At 44.5% G+C, this 23,649-nt stretch overlaps 1 protein-coding gene across 10 annotated transcripts in view; it reads right to left on the bottom strand.

Annotated features, from left to right (window-relative positions):
* Positions 1-5,416: 5,416 nt before the first annotated feature.
* The window catches only part of sox5 (SRY-box transcription factor 5), a 218,736-nt gene continuing 200,503 nt past the window's right edge, over positions 5,417-23,649 (bottom strand). For 5 of the 10 annotated variants that reach the window (XM_035614909.2, XM_047336418.1, XM_047336417.1 and 2 more), the window contains 6 exons: positions 19,029-19,221; positions 14,895-15,070; positions 11,573-11,675; positions 10,993-11,166; positions 9,653-9,869; positions 5,417-8,915 (listed from right to left, as the gene is read on the bottom strand). In XM_035614909.2, the coding sequence (XP_035470802.1) occupies positions 8,618-8,915; positions 9,653-9,869; positions 10,993-11,166; positions 11,573-11,675; positions 14,895-15,070; positions 19,029-19,221 (1,161 nt within the window). In that variant the 3' untranslated portion in view covers positions 5,417-8,617. The remainder of the gene's footprint in view (positions 8,916-9,652; positions 9,870-10,992; positions 11,167-11,572; positions 11,676-14,894; positions 15,071-19,028; positions 19,222-23,649) is intronic. The other 5 variants (XM_047336422.1, XM_047336416.1, XM_047336420.1 and 2 more) reach the window with 4 other exon arrangements.

Below are 23,649 nucleotides of genomic sequence, written 5' to 3'. Positions count from 1 at the left end.
AGGGCGACTCACTGGCTGCAAATCAAAGTCAGTTTCTATAGAAGTCTATATGAGAATGTGATTTTCTAATGTCAATAAACATTTCCCTGAGGAGTTCATGGTCTCAATCGCTGATTTCATGTCTTGGAACCAATGTTGACTCTTTATAAATATTTTGATTTGATTTTTTCAGTTTTGGGCGTAAGTTTTCTTTATGTATGTTGTTTTTTGAAAATAAAAGCGCCTCGACCTCACCTCTTTTGTGCAGCTTTCAGCCGGCGTGTCCTCCTTTCCCTTGACAACGACCCACCGTTTTTTGTGACACATCTGTATCTGGAAGTCAAGTTCAGATGAGAGAAAAGGGCACGTTAATGCATCTGCGGTCTGAGCACACTGTGGTCACACCGCACTGGCAGTAGCAGTGAATCTGAAACTGAAAAAGAGAGATGCCTGTCCCCGGCATGCTCGGACAAAGGGATCGGTCCACTGGTTGTGAAGACAAACCAGGTTTCCAGGTTCACTTTCATTCACCAAACCTTTGTTCAAACACACTAGCTGTTGTCAGGTGGGACGGTGAAGGCATCCCCCGCTTCCTCCTCTCCCCTACTTACATTGGGGCAAATTCCTATTGATGGCAAACGGTAGGTGTCAGGGGCCAGTGTGTGTGGTCTGCAGAGTCTGTCAGCAGAGTTCAGGCAAGAATCTGTGACTCTGTCATCACATCATCTTTACACGGTGACTAAAACACAGCGTGGTCTGACGCTGGTGTAAATCTCCTTACGTGGAGCACGTAGTCGCTTTGGCACGGACGTGTTCACGGGGGTGGAGTGATTTCTTACCAGGGGAGAAGTCAGCAGTTTGACGTCACTTGGTCCTCATTTCTGAAAGACTTTTAATCTTATGTTTGCATCCTCCCTTCCATATGAAACTGTATCCATCAGTTTGCATTCTTGTCTTATCAAATGTACACACCGAAAATCGTTCACCAACTTGTGAAGTGAAGTCGGCTCAACTCAAAGTTAACAAGTTAAGACAATTGGTGACTTTGATTTGAAGTCTCACGGTCTCGTCTCCCACAATCCTTCAGGCCTCAGGTTCCTTATTCCCGTTGTTCCTTCACCTTTTCGTCTACGCTGACATGCAAATCCGTCTTTACCTCTGCCCTCTAATTCTTTCCTCCTGATTTTCACACCTAATTCCTTTCACCTTGCTTATTGCTTCATCCTTTTATTTACAACCACACTTTACCTCATGCCGGTTAATGCGACCCCTTAACTCTGACTTATTCATTTCACCTCTGTCCTGTTTCTTATTCCCCGTTTAATCCCCGTGTCTCCTTCATAAACCCGCCTCGCCCCTCTCCCTCCTCTCATTCCCCTCGTCCCTCTGCCTCTTCGTATTTCCATATCCCTGAGCCGATTCCCTTGTCCCCCTCGCCTGCAGCCTGTTGTATTCCCTGTCTCTCGTCTCATCCGTTTATCACTGGCCCTTGTTCTGTTAATCCCAGAGGGTTTTGTTTATTTGTGTTGGAGCTGCTTTTACAGCTTGCGACTGACCCCACCTATTTTCTCACCAGCCATTTGAACAGCAGGGCTGCTTTGCAGCTACTCCACCAATTAACATACCATTAGCATAATATTTGCATGTGTGCATTGGGGTGTTGATGGGGAGAGAAAATAACAGTTTTGCGAGTTTTTTTTCCCTAAAAAGAAAATATATTTCACGGAGTGACGTTGAAGCACCCACGGGCTTCTTTATCTCACTTTGATGCGGCTGCTCCGTGAACAACATCACGTTTCTCAAGCTTGCCCTGGAAAAAGTTGCGCGATCGGCCCACCTACACGTTAACATCTGACGATCACTCCAGTCATCTCCTCGCTTCTGATTTGTTTAATCACGATTATGTTTTTAGCAAACTGTTACATAGATGTTAGTATTTAGTGTTACATAAAATGTAGTAAATGAGAAGAGTGAAACTTTGAGAAAGTACCTTTTCTCGAATGAAATCACATACAGCGCGCTTCATATTTCATGTCGGGTGATTGTTTCTGCAATAAGGTTCCACTCAGGTTGTTGAGGTCGAAGGTCAATGGAGACAGGACGTCAGCGTTTTGAATGAAAGCCGAAATGAGCACAGATCATTGACGACGACGAGACAGACGACAAACAACCATGACATAAAAAACATGCAGATGTTTGAAGGGAAATAAATAAATACGTACATTTTGAAGGAGCCAGACAGGGAGACAGGGGTAGAAAGTAGGCCAGCTGCCGCCGCCGCCGCCGCCGCCGCCGCTGAGGGAGCCGGTGAGTGTTTCATGTGAGAGCGCCGGCTTAGCAGAGGGGCGACGTGTCAGGGGCATGGAGCCAGTTTCCCAGTCTTGATCGGGGATCAGCCCGCGGGCCCAGATGTCCCGCTGCGTGCCACGCCTGTCCCTCACACACCGCCGCTCTCAGATCTGTCACATTAGGGCCGTCGCTCAAACACTGACGGCGCTTTGTGATTGTTTGTCCCGTGTCACGCTGATTACGTTGCTCATTGGAACCCCGACCGAAGGAAGTGGAGGAAGTTGGGGTGAGAGGGAGTCACACCCGGACAAGCGGGGGCCCACATCTGCACGGCCATCGACCACATGTTCACAAACCTTTTCCTTGACCTGAGTCAAAACTTCTCTCCTCCAGAAACAACAGATGCCAGATACAACGGATTGAACATGATATGCCACTGATTTTTGTAGCGACACAAGGATCGAGCGGCGCCGTCATGTGATAATTTGCTCCATGTGAACTGTCACACATTAATCCTTACGAGTAAAACTGCTCACACTTAAATCACGGAAAATAAAGTAACTGGGTGGCCATCTGCCAAAATGATAAGATATATATATATTTAATGTACCATATGCTTGCATATCTATATTTTATTTTTCATCTCAGCATTGCGTTACTTCATTTTTATGGCTTGAGTGCAAGGCAATTTCTTATATGGGATTATTTTATGGACTCTAAATGCGTCAGCCACCTTATATTAATGGCCCCGGCACGGAGCCTGTTTTTTTCTGAAAGATGAGGAATGACTAATGAAATATTTGAAAAATTTTGCAGCTTAAGTACTCCGCTGAAATCATTTTCATGATGAGACTTTTATGAACGTCGTGTCCTGTTTTAATGATGCTGCAGTTTGTGTATATATTAGTAAGTTGGACAGGGCGTCAGCGAAGGCTGCCAGGACGAGAGGGGAACGCATAAGAAACTGCGTAACCAGATGAATCTGTAATAATATGTCGTTTTGTGGGCTCAAATTCATACGCAATTGTTTGCTGCAAGAATCTGTATAAACAATGTTGTATTTTAGAAACGGAATGTAGTTTCTTTGGCTAAAAAATATGGTTTTATACATATATTTAAAATACACACACACACACACACACACACACACATATATATATATATATACCTTGCTTAAACTTCATTGTCTCATGTATTTTGTCAGTAGGAAAAACAGCTTTATTTCATCTTCAAATTTATAAACAAAGCTGTTCTGTTAATCAATAAAAATATTAATTACATATTGCAATACAATCTACCATAATTCTAATATCACGGCTTTTATTTCCTCTTTTTTAATTCCACTTTGCAGCCCCACCGTTTTGTGTGTGTGTGTGTGTGTGTGTGCAGTCCCACCTCTAAGTGTAGTTATATATATAATATCTAACAGGCCTGTTGGCCCCGGCTGCTCTGCTGCACTCAGCTCTCTAGCTGCTCTTGTCTCTGTATAATCCCTCCTCCTCATGAATACATTAACGCCGGAGCCTTAAACTCAGCTTAGCTGGCGGCTCAGCGTCACAGCACATCCTATTACCGACTTTAAATCATTAATGTGACATCGTTTTCACTCAATTCCCAAACACCCACGGTCGAGAGAAAAAAAAAACACGCATATTTCACCGAGCTTGGGCGCAGAGCGAGAGGGCCACGCTCAAAGTCACCCGGTGGAAAACACGTATGAGAGCGTTGAGACAAAAACACAGAAGTTTATGTGATTCACACAAGTTCTTCTCTGGGCTCAGCTGAATTTGCACATGCAGGGGGATAAAAAGTTGCAGCAAATTAATTCACGTTGGGAAAAAAAAGAAAGGCGTTCAAATGTCACGTGGCCACTTTAATAGTTTTCACTCCTTTGTCTCAACTATTGTGATGTTAAATACCCGGTGGATAATTGTGGTTTAAGCTGAGCTAACTCCTGCAATACACCAAAGGGTATCAGAGTGTGTGTGTGTGTGTGTGTGTGTGTGTGATAGAATCTGTGAGTCTAGCCACCATTTGCTTCCTTCGAGCATCTCGTGCGCAGTACTGCTGACAATAAAGGAAATAAAGAAAAAATCGGAGTCCCCTTCCTGCTCCTCAACTATTCAAACATAAACCTTTTCTCAGGTTCTTACCTCCAGGCTGCCACTGAAAAATTCACAACGCCCGGAGAAAAACCAAGTCCTCCACTTACCGTAGGAGTTGTGGAATCTGCCCCCGTCGTGCTTCTTTATTGCATCAAAGAGGCTTTTTGTGTGTGTGTGTGTAGCTATGGTAATTAGCAAATCACGTAAAATCATTTCCTCGGAGTGCATTTGACTGTTTTTATGCACCGAGCGTCAGGCCGGGCGGTCGGGGGGTTGATCGTGGAACATATGGACACAGATGGGGACAGCACATTGATGGGCGCCGCTGAGTGGGGTTCTGTGTTTTTAACCCCTTAAGGACGGAGGCGTGAACATCCTCAACATCCCTTAAGCGGGCATCAATTAAAGATTTTTTTCCTTTTTGAACTGGCGACAGCGGCACAGGCGGCTGGCATCAGGAACTCTGATGGGGCTCAGAGAGAAGGTGGGAGGACACAGACTTCTCTCTCTTTTTTAAATATGTACACACAAATGCACATTTCATCACACACACACACACACACACACACACCCCTCCTCCTCCCCATCTTCTCCCATGTTCCTTGTTGTGCTTAATTAGGTTATCAGGTTGCTAACGGGCCGTGATTCGGCACCACGCCTCCCAGCTGGCCCTCTGATTGGAGGGGCAAGAAGGTGGACTTAGCATAATTAACAAGTTGTTATGGCGATGATTGAATTGTTCGGGCGACACGCCGGCAGGGGCCTCCGCAGCGACGGCTCCCGTCACGTCAGCGGGAGGAGGACAGACCTTCTGAGCCCAAAAAAAACAAAACATGTCATAACTCACTTTTGTCTTAGTTTGTGGACATTTAACTCATCTATTCCTCTTTATTGGTTTCACACAAACAAAGTTTGAATGCCTTCACTGACTTCTTCCGAACAATGGTGGTGTGTATTTTGTGTGTCTACGTGAAAGTGTCGGAGCCGTAGAGCCGTTGTGTGAGTGTGTGTGTGGCAGCGAAGAAGTGACCAGGACCAGCACAGGTTTTTACCGAACACATTGCTGTCTTTATTAGAGCCTTGTCTGGCAGTAATACTGAAAAAAAAAAAGTGAACTTAGAACAGATGGTGGTGGCAGCCCACGGCTTGGTTTTTTCTTTCTTTTTTCCTCTTTTTCTTTATTTCTTAAGATATTTTTTTGTGTGAGAGTACAGCAACTCCTGCTTTTCTGTGGCATGGATAACATCAATAAAAGAGACAGTAGGGAGAGAGAGAGAGAAGAAAAAAAGAAATATACAACTTATATTACACTGTGTTATGAACAAAATATAAATCTATAACTCTATGTTATATTTACATAATTATCTTTCTTGATTTTTCAAGTTGAGATGGTAAGATATTTTTTTTAAGTTGTAATAATTACTTTGTTTTGAGCTCCACTCATGACTTTGATTGTCTTAAATAATATTATCATCATCATCATTTGTCATTGTCTTGATATGGGGACAGACCTTGCCAGCAGGGATGATTGACGTCTTAATGCCCCCCACCCCCCTAACCCAACCCCACCCCGATACCCTAAAAGCGGACCGATCCACTTGGCCCCTTCCCTCCAGCATTGGGTTGACCCACGGTGTGATAGCAGGGGGGGCCTATACAGCAAAAAATTAAGACCCAGAGGCTCATTATGTGGCATGTATCGAACATCTATAGCGAATGAATGGATGATTGTGGGGCTCACTATGTGACAGCACACCTGAAGAGTAGTCATGGCTCCTGTAGCAACGCGTGGAGCTAAAACAAAGCAAAGGGCTCTTGATGAGAAGTGACTTTAAAGATACTGTAGGTACGCCTGGTCGTCTCACACGCACGCACGCACGCACACACACGCACGCACACACACGCACACACACACACGCACACACACAGTGGAACACCCTTGGTGGATCATGGTAAACACCGTTTTCCTATGATTAAAAAAAGAAAAAAATCACTGCTATCACAAAAACAAAATATATGTATGGTTTTAAATCTTGAATACTACAAAACAGACAGCATAGGATTTGTTTGGTTGTCATGATAATCTCTTAATTTTCAGGGTGTGTGTGTGTGTGTGTGTGTGTGTTAGTGATTGTGTTTGTGCATGTACAGTGTGTGTGTGTGTGTGTGTGTGTGGATCCAACCCACTGATGTTCCACTGTGTCTCAGTGAGGCGGCCAAACAAGTAAACGGGGACGGGATTCTTTGTTCACCAAAAACAGTTTTCAAAAGTGATAAAAACTGATTTCAAACAAAAAGAAAAAGAAAAAAAGGCAAAATTAAACAGAGGAAACTTCACATTATACAATATAATAACCATTACAAATAAAATTATAATAACAATTTAAAAAAAATTCATGTTCTTCTTTTTTTCTCTGCGCTGCACAGAGTCTGAGTGCTTCTCAGAAATGGGTGTGGACTTGAAAAGGTTACGTCTTCAGCTCGGAGGAGGGCTGGCGTCGAGTCCGTCAGTCCAGCTCACTGTCCTAACTCCGCCCACCCACCCGTCCGGGGGATTAATACAAAAATGAACGCATCCCAAAAAAAAAAAAAAAAGAAGAAGAAGGGAACAAAGAATGCGAGAAACAAAGAAAGGTAAATGACAACTTTTGTTTAGATCTAAATACCTACAGCTAAATAGAATAATGTTTCATTGACTGTCATAGTTTCATATGGTCATAAAAACCCGATAAAGAGGAGAAAAATAAATTATACTGTACATAACTTACTAAACTTAGGAGACGCTGACCATCCTTATAATTATTGTTAATAATATTATTAGACTAGAGGCAGCTTGAAGAAAAATAATAATAATAAAATACAGTATTCAAATACAAACAGAAACACTGACTGGCTGACTTCACCTCGGCTCTGCCCACTGGGGACAGCGGGACGTCGCTGATTGGAGAGAGCAGGAAAACACTGAGGGGCAGAAGTGTGTGTGGGTGTATGTGAGTGTGTGTGTGTGTGTGCGTATGTGTGTGTGTGTGTGTGTGTGTGTGTGTGTGTGTGTGTGTGCGGTACAGTAAATAACAGCAGCAGCTTGAGTTGCCTGTCTTTCTGTATCCTGGACATTTTTTAGATTCTGTTTGTGTAATTAGAAAATAAAAAGACGACACACACTCTCGCACACACTGGTCGGACGTTTTGCGAGCTGAGTGATGTTCAGCCCGGGACGAGATCGAGATAGCGTGGACCGTGCAGGAGGAAAAACTGGTGGATTGTCTCACAACACAGTGCTTTCACGTCTGCCCCTGTGACGCCGGAGAGACTCCCCTTCTCCCACCCCCTCTGCAAATCCAGTCAAAGTGGGACAGTCCTCGCTGTACTGGTCAGTCCTGGCTGGACCATCCCATTGGATTTCAAATGGGGGGAGGGAGTAGGCAGTCATGAAAAACACAGAGAATAAAGGGGAAAAGGGGGGGGGGTGTCGCTGATAGCACACTGCGAGGTCGAAGAAAAAGATATCTTTCTGTTAAAAATAAACATGTCTGATGACTTGCAGGTGCTTTACAACAAAAGGGGAGGGGGGAGAAAAAGAAATGTCTCTTTTTTTCTATTATTATTCAAACTTGTAGCACAAAAACAACAAATCACATTCACAAGCCACTTATTGGCACCGTGTACCTGAGTGAGAATATTATAGAACCAAAGAACAAAAAAACAAACAAAAAAAAGCTGTTGTTTTCTTTTCAAAAAAGTGTCTCTTGATAACAAACAGGTCCGCCATCTTAAAGTGTCATCGGTTGGCCTTCAACAGGTCCACTGTTGCGTCTTTTGTTTGGAAACGTCCCCTTGTCTACAAACGGGTCTGTATCAGGTTGTGATTATTTATTTAGATTTCTCTGCTCCTGCAGTAGTGCTTGAATATTCCTCAGCAAGCTTCAGAGGACGTCTCTGGTCGTCTCCTCCTCCCAAACTCTAGTTTGTGTAACAGTCAGTGTGAGTGACAGGTCCTGTGCTTCAGTTGATTGATCAGATGCTGGTATCAGGACTCCAGTGGGAAGGGGAGGGGGAGGGAGGGGAGGGATCCGGCTCTGTTGAAAGAGTCCACGGGAAAAGAGAGAGATTGGGAGATTGGTTCTCAAGGTGATTGGCAAAAAAGAAAGTTTTCTTCCTGATTGGTGGGGGGTTTTGGGTGGGGGGGGGGGGGGGGGGGGTAACCAGCTATGATTGGCTTTAAAGTAGGCGGCTCTCAGGCCAGCCTATTGGGTGATATGGTTGTCGTTGTCGCTGGTGTAATCCGCCTCCTCGTCCTCGTAGTCAAAGTCGTCGTACACGTCGCCGTTGTTGTCGTCCAGCCGCAGCTCCTCCTCCTTGATGCGCGGCTCGTCCCCCTTCAGACCGGCCATGTGGGGGATCTGGTGGTGGTTGGCGTTGGGCTCGGGGCTGCTGGACATGCTCGAGTGCTCTGAGGGCATCTGGGGCGAGGGCAGTCCCGCCATGGACAGGGCGCCTGGGTAGACGACGCCTGCTGAGGACAAGGGCAGCTGGCTCTGCTGCCTGTAAACACAGAGGTTATAATAAATATAATTAGTATTTATTAATATTTCAGAGCATGAAGATCTGGTGACAGTTTCAAAACAAAATTTCACTGACAAGTGCTGGAATGCCTCCTTGAGCAATGGTTCTTCACACACTTTGGGAAATAAGCTTATTGAATTTCTTAATGAGAGTTTTTGGGAGGTCTGAAAAGGTAAAATAATCAAGTAAATCAAAAGTTTAAAACTTTAAAGGAAGGACTGAATAATTCCTAATTTCTCTCATAATTTGTAGGGGTCGCGAGGCCACGGTTGGGAACCACTGTCCTTGAGCTTTTGGCTTCTTTCAACATCTACTACGCTGAGAAAGAATGAATGAGGAAAATAAATTTTCCTTTTAACACTGACAAAGTAAAAACCGACCAGAACAAAATAAAGACAATAATCATTAAAAAGGAAACCAATTAACACAAAAAATCTAACATGGAGAAGTTTTTTCAAACCTTGTGGCCATTTAAGGCAACAATATAAAAGCATACATTCATACTCAATGAATGTTGGTTTTAAATATCCATCATAAGACGTGCTTCCTCTTTATTAAGTTAATTTAAAAATAAAGTAAAAGAAAAAAAACAATTCAGGTGTTAATTAGAGTGTCAATATGAAATACTAAATCCCCAGTAAGATTAAAATCTATTTGCTGCCTTATGACTCTTGTGTCCATTAAGGCCCCACTGTACTCCTAAGCCGTGGTCTTACCCCACACTGAAATATTGTCTCATTTCCTGTCTGCGAGACCTCATGATGGCCTTGTACTCGCCGATGCGCAGCTTCTTGCCGTCCACCAGGCAGGTGCGCTTGGGCCGCGGCTTGTACTTGTAGTCCGGGTACTTCTCCAGGTGCTGCTTGCTGAGGCGAGCCTGCTCCTCGTAGTAGGGCTGCTTCTCCAGGTTGGTCATGGCTTTCCAGCGGGAGCCTGGACAGAGCGGAGGAAAAAAACACTGTCAACGATCGATCGCATCGAACCGTTTCGGTTATGTGTCTCCAAGGAGTAGAAAAACACAGATGCGTTCGGGAAGCACGTGAGAAAAATAGAAGCGAGCATTGTGATCATTTTACAGGAGCATGATGATACAATCAGTTTGAAGAGGTGATTTTAATTTGAGGTTGTACGTCAGCGTGGAAATCAATTACAGCGTGTGGGAGGAACAAATGTCTGTGTGACCCTACATCACATCACATATGCATGCCGTCACACACACACACACACACACACACACACACACACACGCACACACACACTGATGGATAATGGCGGAAGTTTCACGCGGGGAGGAGAACGCAGATCAGGGAAAGCGAGGTTAATGAGGAGAGCAGCGAGGACGACAGGTACTCATCTAAACTAATGAGGACCTCACTTAACCCGCTGCCTTCACTCGGAGCTCAGTCTCTGCTCATCTGGTTTACACTATCTGTGCGTGTGTGTGTGTGTGTAAGTGTGTGTGGGTGTAATCTTGAGCGCGTCTTCCCCTGTGTGTTTCATATCTGGGCTGAATTTGCACTCGACTACTGTATGTTTAATGGGTAAAAGCTGTCAGCACTTGGCTGTTCGCTCTCTGTTTTTTGTCTGTTCTGCGATCTGTTAGCAATCGAGAGTGAGGGGGGGGGGGGGGGGGGGGGGGGGGGCGGGGGAGGGTGAGAGAGAGAGAGGAGGCTTATTAAAACCAGATTTCCCTGTGTTATAAAACGCTTAGGAGCTCTTTAAAATGTCAGGGCCGATCCCGGCGGTCCGGGGGAAATGTCAGGCGGCCTCGCGCTGCTTGTTTAATGCATAATGAATTATATCATCATTTGTCGGAGCCGTGCTCTCCCCAGCCGTTCATTAACAGCAGCTTACACAATGCCACTGCTTGTAAGGAAATCACTGCGAGCTTACATTTGTGTGTGTGTGTGTGTGTGTGTTTGACAAAGCGGGGAATATAATACACACACAGTGCGTGCATCTTCCTTTGTAGTGATGACAAGGATGAGGGAAAGGCTAGGTGTGTGTGTGTGTGTGTGTGTGTGTGTGTGTGTGCGCGCGCGCGTGTGCGTTATACCGAGGATCTTGCTGATGTTGGAGTTGTGCATGTCGGGGAAGGCCTGGAGAATCTTTCTCCGCTCGTCCTTGGCCCAGACCATGAAAGCGTTCATCGGCCGCTTGATGTGTGGCTCGCTGCTGCCGCGACCCCGAGCCTCACGAAATATTCTGGAGTCCGACACGCTGGGGGAGCCTGAAGGGGGGAGGCGGAGAAAGGTTGTTAAGAGAGGCAGACAAGAGTCAAATAACCTAAAATCCAATATAGACGAAATTCAGATGGTTTACAAGAATATTTAAATGATGTTCAAATTTGGAAATTTTAGTTTTTTTTTCTTTTAGATAAACTCAAATGTTCTTTAAAAAAAAAAAGGTTTGTTGTTTGTTAAGTATAACAAACCATATAAAACCCAGATCAAGTGAAATGTGCATTTTCTACTTAGCGAGGCCAACCTAACAAAATTATTGTTGATGTGCACACCAATGCTGTAGTGTGTTAGTGGTCAAATATATCCTCCTATAAACTCCTAAGGGGAACACTTTGACACCTCAATGACTCCATGCATGAGTGTGTGTGTGTGTCCTTGTGTGTGTGTGCCTACCGTCAGAGTCTCCGCTCATGGTGAAGTCCAGCATGGCGTGGCTGAACTTGTCCTCCGCCTGCTGCTTCAGCTGCTGACTCAGACTCTCCAAGGCAGCCTTGTCCTGAACAACACAAACAGTTCACAGTGTCCGAGTCAGTGACTGTGTGGATGAATTGAAGTGAAACCGGCGACCTGTAGTGACGCCGTCTCATTTCCTCTTTGCAGACAAACATCAACAATCTGATGTGGCTGATTTCAAAAAAAAAGATTTACTGAATCGTTTTATCTCCGATGCCGTTTGCTTCACAGCGACTGTTTCATGCCACGAAGATCAGTTTTGAACCAAACAAATCAAATAAGATGTACGTTGGCCTGAAGCCAAGTCTGTGCATAAGAAGAAAAATCAGTTTTGAAGATGTGCAAACTCTTTAACAATTTACAAACAGATGAAGGAATCTCAGTCTATTTCTATTCCCATGTGCAATAATCAATTAATAATGTTGTTGTTATAAATGGAAGAGATAAATGACAGCGTTAGTGTCAGTCGATACACAGTTTGTGTTTACGGTTGGTTTTGATGTCAATCTGTGGAAATGTTAACATCAACATTTAATTGAGTGCTCTGCGCCTGCATGCTTGGACACACATCTGTGTGTATGTTTGCATGTGCAAGAATGTTGATTACATTCAGTCCTGTTTGTGTGTACACTGTATAATATATGTGTGTGCGTGTGTGTGTGTCTGTGTGCAGCGGCTCCTGGCAGCCACCTGCGAGAGCGTGAGTGCCGCGGCTCGCCCCTCTCTCTCTCTCGCTGAGGCCCCGCGGGGTCGACGCATTACGGAGCGAGCGAGAACGAGAGACTGCAGCGCGGATGAGAGCGAGGCCACGCCGCACGGCCCCCTGGGTATTTATTACAACCAATAAAAGGCTGATTTACTGAGCATTTACATGCTTAATGCAAACAGCCGGCAACAATCCGCTCGAGAACCTGGCTGATACGAACACACACGCGCGCACCGTGGTGCACCAGCGTTTTACAGTTTAATTATACGATTAGGAGCGGCACCCAGAACTGCGTCGTCTTCTAAAACAACCTTCCGAAAAGTGTCCCCCTCCATTTATACGTGACCCTGCCGAGCAGGCTGACTGCACAGAGGGAGGGCGGAGTGATAATGAAATGCATTTTCTCTGTTTTTAGTCCAACAGAGTTTAATTGTTAGAGATGATTTCCCCCCCGAGATCGGAATAAATATGGCTAAAAAGACGGGGAGGGGGAGATGAAAAGCCAGAGACACGCTGTGGAAAAATGTTCATTTCTGTTTCATTTACAAGCCATTTAAAAAGTGTTTCATTTTGAATTTAAAATGCTTTAATAAATAAACAATACGCTTCCATTAGGCTGGAATGATTTTGTCATTTTGTATGTAAATCAGAGATATTTTAGATGATGGCCTCGGTCGAACCTTGTGCCAGGGAAAAAAAAAGGGCATAAAATGTGGCTCAGTTTTAGATTTTACGATTAAATGTGCAGTTACAAAGGGGTTTTTGCAAAGTGTGTGTGTGTGTGTGTGTGTGTGTGTGTGAGGGTCTGTGTGAGGCAGCGACAGAGATGAACAGGGAGACAGAGTGGATGACAGCCTAGTCTGACATTAAGCCCCGGTACAGTACATGAGGAAAGTGGATTGAATGGCTGACACTGGAGCCAAGACACAAAGTAGCGACAAAACTAATCCTCCCGAGTGTGTCAGAGATGACACCGTGGTATCTGAGCGCCGAGAGCTCGCCGGCTTCACACCAGCGCGGCACAAAGCCGAGGGGCCGAGGACACGGGAGTCAGCGAGAGGCGCGAGGCTTTTCGGAGGCTGAGACGGAGTCACGGTGGCTCCAGAAAAAAAAAAAGAAATCGCACCACCCGGGACTTGCGGTGCAATAGCTTGTGTTTTTTTAACATAATTTCAAAGAATAATGTTGACATTTTTAACAGCTATTTAACCTTCTTTATTCAAAATCAAAAGCTAAGAGTCCTAAAAAGTGTATTGTATATGTATTATAAATAGTAGGATAGGGACAGAAGTTAACTTATTACTTTTACACCCAAAATGCAGAATTATTATTTGATAACAGACACTAATTTAATAAGGAAAGACAAAAACTGTGTAATACATATAATGTCTTCCATTTTATCAGCGGAGTAAAAAAAACAAAACAAACACCAATGAATGTGTGGAACAAAACTGTTAAATAAGCTCCGGAAAAAAATTAAAAAGTACGCTTCCGTGATGTTCCTCCTCCTCCCTGCAGAATTTATCAAACTCCCAAACTTCCTCTGGCGTGAATCTAAGTGTGTATTCATACTGTTGCTACAGTCTATCACTATATATATATATATATATACTCTGTCTAAATGTGTACAATAAACCTGGGCTGAAAACAGAGTGGGTTTGACTGTTTGAAACAAAAAGAGACAGATAGAGCTGTTGAATGTCAGCCGTGCGGATGCTTCAAGCACACTGTTGCGCTGTGTGCGTGTGTTCGTGTGCACTAGCTGACTCCCAATGTGTTTAACAAATAACCACAATTTAGCCACGCTGCTGAGGAGCCGGTGCCGTCACTTCCCATTACCGTCTGCCCGACGCTCCGCCACACAAACACACACACGCACACACACACGCACGCACGTAGACCCGCAGTGCGCCTCACAGACACACTCATTACCTCCGAGACGCCTCTGGTTTTACCTTATCTGGCCTTGTTTAGCTCCAGCACATTTCAGCGGGCATGATGTACACTGATTTGCCTCCTACATGTAGCGCAGTAGCGGTGGCATTGCAAGACAAATTATGACGCACTAACAATGAGGCCATGCAGCTCGTGATGACTTTTTTTTTTCCTTCTGCCTTTTGGGAGAATTTATGAATTTAGTCCTTTGGGATTGTTCGCTGTTTTTTGAGGTAAATTACAACAATTTGTATTTGTTTGTAAAAAAGGATCCTTAAGTTTTTGCTTTCTGTTGTTGAGTGGGACTCATTTCTCATAAAAATCTGAAACTATAACATTTGTATTTTAGCGTATGCAGCATGTTAGACACTCTCAGAAAGACGGTCTGCTGCATTTTATATCAGCATGCATTTGTAATCCAAAAAGATCAGAACAAATGGAAAACAAGATTTTAAATAACACAAGTTGTCTTTATAGGGAAATGATTTACCTTTTCATACAATTTGAGACATTCATTTGTGTAATTTCCTTTAATTAAAAGCATCAGTTGACCTTCTTGAACACACTCTGATACTGTGTCCTTGAGTATGTCAGTGAAGGTGTCATTTGAAGCGGTCTTACCTTGTCCGTGCGTCCGTTGTTGAGGCTGAGGTTGCTGACGGCGGCCACCTTGGCGTCAAGGACCTGCTGCTCTCTCTTCAGCTGCTCCTTCATCTGCCGGGCCTCGGCGAAGGCCTTGGTCACCGCCTCGTGGTCGTTCAGGTAAGCTGTCGTGGATAACGACGACAACAAGTCTGCTGAGACACAGGGCGGGGAAACGGGCACACAGAGACAGGACGAGCAATTAATTTGGTTTTGCATATTTATTAAAAGCAGCAAAAAGTCATTTGAATGTCTTTATCTACTGTAGTTTATTTTGTATTTAAGTGACAAAAAAAAATAAAAGATCATAATAAAAGGAATTTTGGAAAAGCTTAAAGTATGTGCATGTGTGTGTGTGTGTGTGTGTGTGGGTGTTTATGTTTAGGAAGCTCGCAGGGGGTTTTCATCTGGAATAAATCTTTTCCTGAACCATAAGGTAAAGACGTTAACACGCACTTGATGAGGGGAGTTTCGCCAGGGCATCTGTGTATGTGTATGTGTGTGTGACTCTTTTTCTGTGTCTCGCTCTGACTCGCAGACACACACTGACACACAGACACACACACACTGACCACTGAGTCACAGTCTGCCCGTAGCTAACCTTGTTACATGCTGCCCACCGCCTCCCCACCTGCCCTCAGCTGTGAACACAGACGCACACGCACACACACACAAGTCACAAAAGCACTAAACACAGTCACTTTATCCAGACTTTAGACCTTTTAAATCAAATTAAAATCCATTCACTTTCCTTTCACCCTGTTTGCACTCACTCACACACTCACACGGACACATGTGGACACACACACACACAAACACACATGCACACACACGGACACGTCTCCCTTCATCTGAACCCTCACTTTTCTACTTTGAGGAGTGGCGGCCAGATGACTCTTGTATTGGCCAAAAAGTCATCGGCCCTGAACATCGGCCCTGCCGCCAAGCAAAGATCAGATCTCCTCGCCATCTATTATTTGTATTATGTCCGCAGCTAAGCCGCCGATGAGGCATCCGAGGCATCTGCCCTGGCCGGGGTGTGCGTTTGTGTGCGATTGTGTGCACCGCTATCGCCTCTCTCTATCAGCCGTGTTAGCTCTTAACAAAGAGCCGCGGCTGGCTTATGGGGCCTTTATCTGCGCTAATCCGCACCGCTAATGCCATCTCAGGCCAGATTACCAGCTTCAGATTGGTAATGACAGAGCCGTGAACTCTTTCAGAAGTCATAACCGGAAAATCTGGATGTGAGCGGGGCACCAAAAAGGGGGGTGGATGGTGGGGGTGGGAGAGGACAGAAGAGGGAGAGGAGGGAGGGCGATGGAATCGGGTGGCAGTCAATTTTAATCTGGTGTCAAAAGGAGAGGGAGGGGGACAGAGAGATATTCTTTTACACATGAATGTGTGTGAGTGTCTCTCTCAGACTGACAGCAATGCCAACCATCCAGACGAGTGAATGTGACCCAGATAGAAGGGTAGGGGTCTCTCTCTCTCTCTCTCTAATTCTACACACACAAGTTTAGTCTCTGAGCACCAAATCTCAACAGACAGGCGCAATATATTTTTACCACAGAAACACTCGGGCAGGGAGGCGAGAGGGCACCGCAGTGTTTTATGGCAGGGACAAAGACAAACGTATGATTGTGGCAGAAGTTACAGGCGCCGACAGCCCTTCAGTTTGGTTTGAGTGGACGGATGATGGATGGACGGAGTGGAGAAAGACTAACATGCCTCTGGGTTGGTAGGCGTCAAAAAAGAAAGAGAGGTGGACTGTGGAGAAGTTGGCACAGATGTTATCTTCTCACATCTAATATCTTTTCACTATAAATTAACCTAGTTAATAATATTGTACCTGCTGATAAAGCCTTAGTGAGCATAAAAACCTAAAAAAATTCAAGTCCCCATAGCAATCAATAGTATTTCTGAATCTGATTTCTGATTCTGATATGCATACGACCAATCCAGTACATAAACTGTTTGGCCTCCTTTTTTATTTAATTTGACAGACATGAAATTTCAAGACAGAAACTCGTACAACTCACTCAACAAATCTACCATCAACATTATGCAAAAAAAAAATTGTACCAAAAGTATTTTCATGTGCTGCCCATCAGTGTTATAGTGTTAATAATTATATCACTTAAATGTTGTTTTTGATTAAGGTGGAACTAGTTTATTTTACAACTGTATATTGAGTGTTTTAATCAGTGAAAAATAATACACAATATTTTATAACCTGGTCATATATGTTGTAAAGTAGCATGTAACTAAAGCTGTCAGATAGATGTGTAAGTAAAAAGTACAATATTCTTAATATTGTCGAAAAAAGGGATTACTCAAGTTAAGTAATGGTACAGGACTTTAGTCGAGACTGATTTCCTCCTGACTCAATTTAGTTTTCTTCTTCTTCTCGGGGAGACATAATTACATTTTTTGTCCTTACCCAAAAAGTACATACTCTTGACTTCCACGTAACTTCTCTTCTCTGAAAAGCAAAATTTAGCTCTGTTTACATTTCTGTGCTTAATAAACGATCAGGCTCTAGAGTTCTGCCACCTTTTTTAATTTCCACTACATCCGCTGCCTGTGTATCTGTCCGTCTGTTCTTGTTCCTGTCTTAATTTGAAATAACCCGAACACACACAGACACACGCTCCCTCCCACATCAAAACAACCGCCTCTAGACTCTTTTCCAATTTGTCTGCCCCCTCTACCCCCCACCCCCACCCCCCGAACTTGTAACAGGATTCCAAATACGACTGTGAACCATAATAACAACTGCGCCGGTGCTTGGGTAAACTCAGTGGCAACAGATGGGACCTACAGTACGAGTTCCTACGACATGCCCGGGCTCCGCAATGCAAAACACACTGGTATCCACACACAAATAATTCCGCAGGGATCACACACAAACTTTAAACTGTAATCCATTTTTCTGAACAAAAAACATCTGGGACCGCAAATCCACTAATCTGATATTAAATCCGCCGATTTGTTGAAAAACAGTGAGATTAGCCAAGAAGTCAGGAAAAAAAAAGAGACTAACTGCTTATTGCATAGGAGGAGGAGGTGGGATTGTGTGTGTGTGCGCGCGCGCGTGTGTGAGCCTTTGTGTGCGTTTGAGTGTGTGTGCTGTCATTGTGTCATTAATGCTGGGTGTTTGCGCTGTCCTGGCTCATGTAAGAGGCTTGTCTAATCTCATTGGTGATACCTCCTGTCTGTCATGTGCTCCTCTCTTTATTATTCCCCCGCTTCATCGCTTGGGAAAAAAAAAAAACTGCTAATCCCCATCTCTCTCTCTCCCTCTCTCTCTCTCTCCCTGCCTCCCATGTCTCTCTGTCTCTTTCAGTCACTAATAAACACATAACAATGAAGCAGCCCCAAGGCAAATAGCGACATGGAACAAAAACACAAACACACTAATTATAGCCTGTTACATATGTGTAATATTTGAACTATCGGTGTTGCGTGAAAAATGGATTAAGAGTACAAAATAGTGATTCATTTATGTCACATTTTATATACGTGTGCATATGGCCGGGTATGATTACGGTACTGGCACGAGCGACAATAGAAGCACTACGAGGAAAAACACTATTCCTGTCGTTGCCACTACAAGCAGAGCTGTTCCCGTTTTCCTTTAAGACACATTTTCTCATTATGGGAATAATATACTTTCACTAAGAGAGTTTTCATAAGAGTGTAGGGAGACTTATACTCTATGTATGAGATATGGATGCACACGTAGTTATGACCAGTGTGTGTGTGTGTGTGTGTGTGTGTGTGTTCGCGCGTTCAATCAAAGGATAATTTGGGTCTACTACACATCAAGTTTTGATTATTTGTATTGGTGATAAAAATTTTATTTAATTGCTCACATCTGAAACAGGGGCGAGAGACACAAGCAATCTAACATTTTTCATGCTGATTTAAAATATATGCCACATTACCAGGATGTAGCTTTGTAGCTAGGTAGTTTTGCCGGAAGATGAAAAAGCTGGAATTGACTAAATGTCTCTCCAACAAGTGGAAAATATGTGTGTGTGTGTGTGTGTGTGTGTGTGTGTGTGTGTGTGTGTGCGTGCGTGCGTGCGATGGACACGTCATTCCATTTACCTATTGAGCTGACTCTGGTCGGTGGTCCTCCGATGCTAGAGGGGGCGATGCTGTGCTTCATGGAACCAGCAGGGCCCAGCTTACCGGCGGCAGCAGCAGGGACCTGTGGGGAAGTTGGGGGGGAGTTGGGTGACTTGCTCTCGGATGCCTTAGGCTTGGCCGACAGGTTCAGTGGCTGTGCACCCTCACTGTCCTGCAAAAACCAAAACAGCACAGTTTCGCCTGCTGTGACCACCGTAGCAATTTGGAAGCGGGAGGCCGGAGGGACCCCTCGTCCTCCCTCCCTCCCTCGCGAGACAACTCGCAGTCGAGGCTTTGATACGCACTAATCAAAACGGGAACCCATGCACAGCAATCGGACGCAAGCCTGGTGGGACAGATGACGAGGTGCATGCCACTGCCCGTCTCCAAAACAGATCATCATACGTGAAAAAATAAACAGCACAAACAAACAAACAACAATAAAATCATTGATTTTGGTGCAAACCACTGACATTCACATGCAAAACATCACGGCAAAGTCTACCTTTAAACAGGCCAGAGAGACGACACGATTCATGCACCGTCCACATGCAGGCGCCAGTAAAAAACATGCATAATGCTGCTCCGTGACATGCTTCAAATAAGGCCAGTGACAAGAGAAACAATCAAACAGGACTGGAGCAGAAACACTTTGAGCTCATTCTCGGGAAAAAAAGGACAATGGACGCCTCCTTCTGAAGAGTGTGTACAACAGTGAGACACGAGAGCAGCAAACAGAACAGAGGACTGTCTGCCACTTCAATGAGAACTTGCTCCATTAGTCACAGGGGACCAGCAGACAACCACACACTCACAGCCCAACCAACCAATACAACTTTTGAAGTATATCTTCTTTTTTAGGTCCATGTTATTGATGCCCAAATTATTAGTATACTTAGGTAGAGGCCATGTATTATGATTCCAAAAAGAGGTGACTCTGTATTCAAACATCTGTACCAATTAAATCTACTCTTTCATCTAAATCAATGGATGTCAGCACACAATACGCGGAGCAGACTGCGGCCCCCGAAATGAATCGCCATGTGGACCACCGCATGAAGCCCCGAGATGTTATTACGTTAATCGTCATGGCAACATCACCCCTGCCGCTGACCTAATCCAATCAGGGGGAGCCTCGGCGGGTCACATGACAGGAAGGAAGGAATTAGATCGCCGAGGGACCAGATGTACACAGACCACTCTGTGTAATTAAAACTCCGCAATTAAGAGGCAGACACAACATGGGGCAAGGGACGGCTTAACGGGCCCGCCACCGAGGACGCACAACAACAGGGTCTGTGTTGTTTTGTTTTTTTACTACAGTAAAACATGAATCGTGTCTGAGAGTACACTTTACAAAGGGAAGTTACAGGTGTGGGCCGAGTTTTCAGTTTAGTTTAAACCACACAATAGAACAGTCACATTATTTTTTTATATTTTCTGATCATTAGTCTAATTACTGCATATAAGGAGCAGAATACAGCATACAGTGGGATCCAGAAAGAAAGCAAGTGTGTGTGTGTGCGCGTGCGCGCAGTATCTCCACTCATTAAGGTCGACTTTCCCTGATTCCCACTCCTTGAGTCGTACTAAGCCTTATGAGCCCCTCACAACTCAATTAAGCCCTTCCAATTAAGCCCAGACATGTGTACGTGGCTACGTGTATGTGTGTGTGTGATCCTAAGTTTGTGTGTGCGTGCGTCTGTGTGCGATGGGGCCTAACCGGATTGTCCTTCATTAGGGGGGTCTTTCTAAATAGACGGAGGGACCCCCAAAGATGCCTTCAGTGAGACAATGGGCCGGAGAAGAAGAGGAGAGAAAAGGCAGAAGAGAGAGAGAGAAAAAACAAAACTGAGCACGATCTTCTCAATCCTGACCCGTAGCATGGTGGGCTTTTGGCTGGGAACACATTTGAATATTTATTACAAATAGATAATGCCTCCGCCTCTTGTACAGTGGATTGGGGGGAGTTTCCTCTCTGCGCCAAGCCAAATCCTATGGTGGGAAGGTGGCCAACCTGCATTATGCCAGTGTGGAGGAATTAGTTTAGACAGTGAAGCTGAGAGGCTTGGACCGACTTGCTTATGTGTGTGCGTGTGTCATTGTTCAACAAGCTGTAAATCTCATGACAGTGTGTGTGTAGGTGTGTGTGTGTGTGAGGCCTCTAAAGCCTCCGAAAGGCTTGGAATCTTGAATTAATACAATTGCTTTTGTGTCTCTCTTGGCTGACGAAACAGTCTCCAGCTTTGAGGCCGAAAACATGCAGAGTGACAGCGAGAGCCAGAGGGACAGAGAGAGAGAGATGGAGAGAGAGAGAGAGAGAGAGAGAGAGAGAGGAGATGTGTGTGTGTGTGTGTGTGTGTGTGTGTGTGCGTGCCGTGTCACTTTTGCGGATGCAGGCATGTGAAAGCGACATCAGGGCTCTGCATCTTATCACAGAGGCTGACGGTTCAATTAACAGGACAAGTGTGTGCGCAGCACTGTCGTTGATCCTGGCCAGGACTGTGTCGGTGTGAGTGTGTGTTTGTGTAGGTGTGTGTGTGTGCTGCACATGTACATGTGCCTCTCTTACTGCATGTGTCTGTCTCCGTCTCCTTCTCCCTTCCTTTTCCTTCCAGCTACAAGGGACTGCTTGGATATTAATTATATTGTCATATCTAATTCTATCAGACAGCAGACGACACAGAGGAGGCAGATATGACACTGTGTCTTACAGTGTGTGGCACCGATTCAAACACTAATTCCTCCAGTATTTAAATGTGCTTCATATTTTATACTAATTTGTGTTTTGAGAATACAAATCAGAATGTCTACAACAGATGCGACTTTATTCTGACAGTACTCCCTCACTTGGACTAGACCTTTAAAAAAATACACATTTAGCTTATGAATTGCTGACTCAAAGACTTGATGTCTTGGTGTGTGTGTGTGTGTGTGTGTTTGCGTAAGTGTGTAATGTTATACAAGCCATTGTACAAATACTGATTACAGCTAAAAGTCCTGCTTTAAAATCATACTTGAGTAAAAGCACAATTTGGGATTTTAGTTCTGTATAACTAAAATATACTTATTATATGAAATATAAGTAACACAACTAATCATGTAGACTTGGTCCTTTAAAAGTGTTACAGTATAAATTTAATATATGCAATACAATACAATATCACTGCATCATGATTTCTGATGCATGGAAATAACATATGATTTCACTATTTGAGTATAATGTTACAAACTATAATCAGGTTCTATGTGAATTTGTAATCCTGATGCAAGTGTCAGATTTAAAAAAAAGAGTAGTTGACTGTTTAGTTACTTTCCACAAATGCGTGAGTGAGATGCATGTCAGCGAAGGGACTACATATGGTGCATGATTTGAACTGCGCTGTATTGTATTGAGTGTGTACAGTATGCATGCCTGCCTACATCTGAAGATCCACTCTTGCGTAGAAGAAAACTGCATGTATGCTGCACAGATTTTTGCATGGCTGTGTGTATGTGTTTTGGGGGGGTCCTGCATGGTTTCCAGTTGGTATCTTGTTCTACACCTGTGTGTGCGTGTGTGCCTGTGCATTTGCATGCGTGTGTGTGTGTGTGTGTGTGTGTGTGTGTGTGTCTGTGTCTCACCCGAGGGTAAAGCACTTAAGCGTTGTGTGCCTGAGACCAAACAGCTGTGAGCAGAGGCAGGCAGCGGGTCTCTAAATGACTAGAGACCTGAGAGAGAGCCCACAGGGGGAGCACACCTTTGAAATATACATGTCACTCACCCAGAGAGAGAGAGAGAGAGAGAGAGAAACGGAGAGAAAGAAAAGAGAGTTTGAGAAAGAATGAGTGAGAGTGCTGCGGTGCTCAGACTGGAGAAAATACACCGAAAAAGAGAAGAAGGAGGCAGAGAGATTGATAGAGAAAGAACTTATCTAATGTTTGTCTCTCCTCCGTCACTAACAGAGCTACTGCATTGGGGGGATGTGACACCAAAATAGCTCTGCGGTCAATCGGCTATTTGGGCTCCATGGGGCCTGTTGGGGTCTGTGTGCATCCACTGCCACTCCTGTTGGACTGGGGAGTCCATTACGGCTTCCCACGTCCCCTCCACCACAGGCCGATCAGCCCAGCTCCATATATATGCTAATAGGACGTGTGTTAGTGGGGCGGGATGGCAGTGTGTGTGTGTGTGTGTGTGTGTGTGTGTGTGAGTGTGTGTGTGTGTGTGTGTGTGTGTTTGTGTGTGTGCATAGGAGTTGGCACAGGTCAAGAACAAGTTGATGAGGGAGGATTACTAAGTTCCAAACTTGCAAGTAGCAAAAGAAAAGATGTGACAGATGTGGAAACAAGAGCGGAGGGGAGGGGAAAAAGGGGGAAAAAAAGTCCAGAGGAAAGGTAGGAAAAAGAAGAGAAAGAAAAAAGTGTTGGGGAGAAGTTTGATTTATGTGATAAAATGTGGGGAAAAATATGAATTCAAATTGTCAAACTCTGTGGGATTTTGATAGTGTTGTCCCACACCGTTCCCTGTGTGTGTGTGTGTGTGTGGGGGGGGGGTCCTAGGGCAGACAGAGGACAGCAGGGGTCATGGGGGTTATGTGTGTGTGCATGGGTGGGAGGA

The sequence above is a fragment of the Scophthalmus maximus genome, chromosome 12, assembly GCF_022379125.1.
Source record: "Scophthalmus maximus strain ysfricsl-2021 chromosome 12, ASM2237912v1, whole genome shotgun sequence".
In the NCBI taxonomy this organism is placed as follows: domain Eukaryota; kingdom Metazoa; phylum Chordata; class Actinopteri; order Pleuronectiformes; family Scophthalmidae; genus Scophthalmus; species Scophthalmus maximus.
Note: the sequence above shows the minus strand (reverse complement) of the source record. Positions and strands in the feature narration are given on the sequence as shown.